Here is a 5,709-nt window from a genome sequence, read left to right as displayed (position 1 = left end):
GGCCACACCCCCTTTTTAAGCCACGCCCCGCCGACTCCTACTTTAGATGCCGATTCAAGGGCGCCAAGAAGAAGCTTTTAGCTACACTCCTGAGGCGGAAGCTGGGAGCTAATTCACCTTAAAAACTTTAAATTGTCACAGATTTACTTGTGGAAACTATCTTTTAAAGCATTTACTTGTCAGGTAATTAGTTGCTAGAGACAGCGGAACCAGCGCTGACACAGCACGCCTAACGACAACACTCCTCGCGCCACGAGCCGAGGCCACGCCCCCTTTTTAAGCCATGCCCGCCGACTCCTACTTTAGACGCCGATTCAAGGGCGCCAAGCAGAAGCTTTTAGCTACACTCCTGAGGCGGAAGCCGGGAGCTAATTCACCTTAAAAACTTTAAATTGTCACAGATTTACTTGTGGAAACTATCTTTTAAAGCACTTACTTGTCAGGTAATTAGTTGCTAGAGACAGCGGAACCAGCGCTGACACAGCACGCCGAACGACAACACTCCTCGCACCACGAGCCGAGGCCACGCCCCCTTTTAAGCCACGCCCCCGCCGTCCTCATTCATTTGCACAGTATAAATCATGTGCATCTTCCGGTCGCGCAGCGGGCGAGCGCAGCGGGCGTGACGTTTGCACGCCGAAGGCGCGCCTAAGGCAAGCCCGTCTGCGCTCGCCGCGACCGACAGGGACCAGGGGCCACTCCCCCTGGCCAACTATCAAGCCAGACCATAACCTATAACTCGCAGTCACTTCGCCAACTAAACCAAACAGTTGGCCTATCCTGTCTACACACATGGGACCCCTCCATCCAACATTCCGCCTGTAATCAGTGCGGCTTTCGTTCCTCTCATGGCATGAAGAATCCTACATCATTCTCTATGCTGTTGCTTAACTGCTGTTCGCTTCCCAAGCACTCTGCGGAAATCTCACTATTATTAAAGGAGAGAAGCCCCGATGTCTTTTTTGCGACGGAGACCTGGCTACAGGAACACTCGGAACCTGACCTGGTGCAAGCACTTCCACCTGGCTATCAAATACTTCGCCTCGACCGGAAAAAGGGTATCGGCGGTGGCCTAGCTATTATCTATAAATCAGATTATATTGTCACCAGCACCCTTGTAGACTTCCCAGACTGCGAATGCCTTTCTTTCTTCATAAAATTCAGTGCCACACATGCCTTCTCGGTATGCCTATATATCGCCCTCCTGGACCACTAAGGCAGTTTCTAACAGACCTCACCGCGATAGCGGCAAGCCTTGCAGTTAGCGCTGCAAACTTTACTATTCTAGGTGACCTTAACATCCACTTGGATGACCCAAATGACTCTACAGCAAGGGAGCTATCCTTAGGCCTAAGCGCCCTTGAACTGCACCAACGTGTCACTGGGCCTACCCATCTAAAGGGTCATCTCCTGGACCCCGTCTTCAGCAACTGTAATAACCTTCACATTGGAAACTCTTTCCCCCTTCCCTGGTCGGACCACTTCCTTATCGTGATCACCTGGACCCTGCCCTATCTCCCCCTCCCTAAACCTCCGACGACGCAACGATCACGTAACTGGTCTAAACTCCATCTATCCGAGTGGGAGACTCTCCTACAAAGTACCAAACCCACCAACACATCTTTTCCCGCCCACGACAATGATACCTACAACCTATGGATTACCAGCTCTCTTGACACAGTCCTACCACTAAAAAGCTCCCACCACAAGCGGGGCAATCCTACAGCCCCGTGGTACACAAATGAACTACGAGAGGCCAAACGTGTATGTAAACGTCTGAAGAGGAAATGGCGCCTTAGCTACCTCTCATCAGATAAATCTAGCTATAGAACAGTAATTAAAAACTACAAAACAGAAATCCATCAAGCTCAGGCTAAATATTTTGAACTCAAGATTGAGAATGCGGCTTCCAAACCCAAAGAGATTTATAAAATAGCCAAAACCCTCTTGTAACTTCCAGAACCCTTGAAGCATCATAACAACACTCAGACCCACTGTGAGGAAATAGCTGAGTTTTTCCACCAGAAAATAGAAACCATTATCTCTTCCTTCCCCCACCCCGGCACTCTACCCACAGATCTCGACAACTCAGGTTGTACGACAGCCCCTCCTCATGATCTCAACAGCTTTCCTCCTCTAGATCTTACCAAGTTGGAGAAACTTATGGGACAGGTTAAATCTGGATCACCTACTGACCCAGCTCCTCCCAGCACTCTCACTCTGATCACACATCTGATCTCGCCCACCATCCTAGATTTGCTCAACTCCTCACTCCATACTGGTATTGTCCCTCCTTTATGGAAAAGAGCAATGGTCAGAGCCCTGCTGAAAAAACCTAATCTTGACCAATCTAACCCCGCCAACTACCATCCTATTTCCCTCTTACCATGGCTCAGTAAGCTCCTCGAGAAACATATCAACTCCGTTCTCACCGACTTCCTAGAAGTCAATAACATCTTAGATCTCCCCCAGACCGGCTTCAGGCCCCGTCATGGAACAGAGACGGCACTAGTTGCAGTGACGGAGGAAGCACAAAGGATCTTGGACGATGGTGGATCCACGGCCATCGTCCTACTTGACCTAAGTGCCGCCTTCGACACTGTCAATCATAACATCCTACTCCATCGTCTTGAGGGAATAGGACTGACAGGGACTGCTCTCAGCTGGATGAGATCTTTCTTGACTGACAGATCCTTCAGGGTTTTTGAGAGGGACTTTTCCTCTGCCAGTAGACATCTGAATTGTGGAGTGCCTCAGGGCTCGTCCCTGAGCCCCACTCTTTTTAATGTCTATCTGCGCCCACTAGCTGATGTCGTCCGCCCATCTGGGGTGAAGATCGTTTCCTACGCGGACGACACGCAGCTAGTGGTATCATTGGACCCTCCCCTAAATTCCGATCATAGCCTACACAAATGCCTGGAAGCAGTTGCTACCTGGAAGTCCGGCTCTTGTCTCAAGCTAAACGGGGATAAAACAGAGATAATGCTCCTTGGTAACAACATCACAAAAACCATTGATCCCATCTGGCCTCTCTGTCTAGGTAATCCCCCGCAACCCAAGGAGCAAATCAATCAAACTTCCGAGCAGTCTTCGTCGAGGGGGGCACTGGAATTGGCCTCCTATCTGGTAAGTGTGGAACGGGATGCTAAGCGCCCGTTTTTAACCCCTATTGTGCCTGTTTTTCTTTTACCTTATAGGCATTTGCTTTGAGTCCCTGCTGTAGCGGGACCATGGGGTTGGGGGTCCGGACTGCCTGCTGTGGGGTGGTGACTCCCTGCTGCAGCCTCCCCTCTTCCGGGTTCGTTCCCTGCTCTAGCCGGTACACCCGGGGAGGGAGGGGGGGTGTGTGGCTGGCTTGTTCAGCGCGCCGAGGGCGTGCCGGATTGGCTTCTCTGTCTTTCCATACTCTCGGTGCTAGTTTCTTCGAGCCCGTGTTTTCCCCCTTTTTATTTATGCTTCCTGCAATCCTTGGTGGAGTCTGGGGTTGCGGGGAGGGGGGGGGACTGCCTTTGTTTGGTCCGTGGGGGCCCGATATTTAGGTTCAGTCCGACTTTGATGATTGTTTCCTGGGTTAGTGTTCTCTTCCCCGCGTTTCTGTTGTTGGAGCTCCCTCTACTGGCGGTCCAATTTGCTTTATTGCCGTTTTTTGCTGGAGGGATTTGCATGGGGCTTGATTTCGTGTCTTGGCCTCTTGCTGCTCTGCTGTGGAGGGGCCCTAGGGTGTTTTTCCCTGTCCTTGGCCTGTTTCTGTTGTCTGTGAGGGTCATGTGGGGTTTGGTGGCTCTGCTCTCCTGCAGTTCTGCTGGGGCGTTGGGGAGTTCTTACCTCTGGGTTCACTGGTTCCTGGGACGGGGTCTTCTGGGTTTCTTCGTGTCCTTACAGTTGGGCCCTGTTCAGTCTTTTCCTTTTGTAGTTTGGATAGTCTTCTCTGATAGGGCGGTTTGAAGGCCGGCCTTCGGTCCTGTGTAGGGATTGGCTCCAGGTCTAGGTGGCTTTCCCTGGTTGGCCCTTGGGGATTTTTGCTTTGATTGGTCTGGGTATATCTTGGGGTCTGGATTTCTGTTCTCCTGTTTACAACATGGAGGGTAGAGGTGCAGACGTGCGTGAGCTCGGCTGTGAGGATGGGGAGGTGGTCGCTGGTTCTTCCACTGCTCCTTCCATGGCGAATATTCAAACAATGATTGAGGCTGCTGTGGCGGCGGCCTTTGTGGCTCATGATCCCAAGGGGCCTAAGAGACAGAAATTGGATGCCTCGGCTGAGGTAGATCCGGACGTTGACTCTGATGAGGAAGTGAAGGGTCGTTTTGTCCAAGGGGCTGACCTTCGCTGTGTTATGCAGCATGTTCGGGACAATCTGGGATTCCCTGATCCTGTGGAGGGTGGAGAGTCTGAAGACTTCTTCGCCAATTACCTGAAGAAAGATCCGGAAAGCCTCCCCATTCATACGTCTGTGAGGAAGGTGCTGGAGGGGGAGTGGAAGGATGTTGACAGGCATGCCTTTCCCCGGTTTCTGGCTAAGAGGTATCCCTTGCAGGGCTTCGCGGAGGAGTTTCCGGCTGTGGTGAAAGTGGATTCTCTGCTGGCTGGTTTGGCGTCTCAGAGCCTGGTGGTGTCTGAGGATGCGGTGCCTTCTGATCCTGGGGACAAGCGTGTCCAGGGGGCCTTGAAGCGGTCCTTTGCAGCCTCCAATCTGGCTGTTCGGTCTGCTGCTTACACCAGCTATCTTGTTCAGTCGCTTCTTAAGGACTGTCAGGGTATTTCTGCGCAGCTCATGCAGGAAGAGGATCCCTCTGAGTCTTTGTCCATGTTGGAACAGCAGTTGCGTTTCATGGCTGACTTGTCCTTCGACTCCCTTAGTGCTGCGGCGGCGGCTGCTGGTGCCTCGGTTGCTGCTAGGAGGCAGTTGTGGCTTAAGTCTTGGAAGGCGGAAGCTGCTCAGAAGGCGGCCGTGATGAAGATTCCCTTCACGGGCTCTAAGCTGTTTGGGGAGCCGTTGGAAGCTTTGATTAAAAAGACAGCTGAGGACAAAAAATTGTTGGCTCCGGTCCGCTCTTCTCAGAAAGGGAAGTTTGCGGGTTATAAGCGGGCTTTTGGGCAGGCGTTTCAATCTAAGATGGCTGCTCAGCCCTTTCGTGGTAGGGGACGTGGCCGGGGTGTCCCTTCCTTCCACAAGTCCCGGGGTCAACAAGGTGCTTCCTCTTCTGCAGGTCCCTCCAAGTCGTGACTATGTGATGGATTCCTTGGAGGTGCCGGTTGGGGGTCGCCTCACCTCTTTTTTACCTGTCTGGGAGGAGTTCGTTCGGGATCTGTGGGTTCTACAGGTGGTACGGCTGGGCTACAGAATAGAATTTGGGACTCCTCCGGTGGATGTGTTCAAAGCTATCCCTGTTCCCAGGTCTCTGGCAAGATGTCGTGCTCTATTGGACGGAGTTCGGGACTTGGTGTCAAAGGGTGCTGTGGTGAGGGTGCCAGTGAGTCAACAGGGTCGGGGGGTTTACTCAATCCTGTTTTTGATCCAAAAGCCAAATGGGGACTTCCGTCCGGTCCTGGATCTGAAGGCGGTGAACTTGTGTATCCCTCATCGGTCCTTCAAAATGGTGACTCTGCGGTTGATTCTTCCCTTCCTGTCGGTGGGAGATTTCCTGGCTTCTCTCGATCTACGGGACGCCTATTTTCATGTGCCAGTGCACGCAGATTCCCAGAGGTTCC

The 5,709-nt window shown here is 52.2% G+C and overlaps 1 protein-coding gene across 1 annotated transcript; it reads left to right on the top strand.

Moving 5' to 3' along the window:
- The first annotated feature begins 4,078 nt into the window (after nucleotides 1–4,078).
- On the top strand, nucleotides 4,079–5,331 carry LOC147747074 (lamina-associated polypeptide 2, isoforms alpha/zeta-like). The gene has a single exon (XM_086936145.1). It carries the CDS (start codon nucleotides 4,079–4,081, stop codon nucleotides 5,222–5,224), a length of 1,146 nt encoding a protein of 381 aa, XP_086792271.1. The 3' UTR covers nucleotides 5,225–5,331.
- Nucleotides 5,332–5,709: the final 378 nt, after the last annotated feature.

The sequence above is a fragment of the Lissotriton vulgaris genome, chromosome 1_1 (genome assembly GCF_964263255.1).
Source record: "Lissotriton vulgaris chromosome 1_1, aLisVul1.2, whole genome shotgun sequence".
NCBI classification, from domain to species: Eukaryota; Metazoa; Chordata; class Amphibia; order Caudata; family Salamandridae; genus Lissotriton; species Lissotriton vulgaris.
This window is presented reverse-complemented; position numbering and strand designations above follow the sequence as displayed.

Bases quoted from the DNA above. Each gene is read 5' to 3' on its own strand.
- LOC147747074 (XM_086936145.1), top strand. From the start codon at position 4,079: ATGGAGGGTAGAGGTGCAGACGTGCGTGAGCTCGGCTGTGAGGATGGG.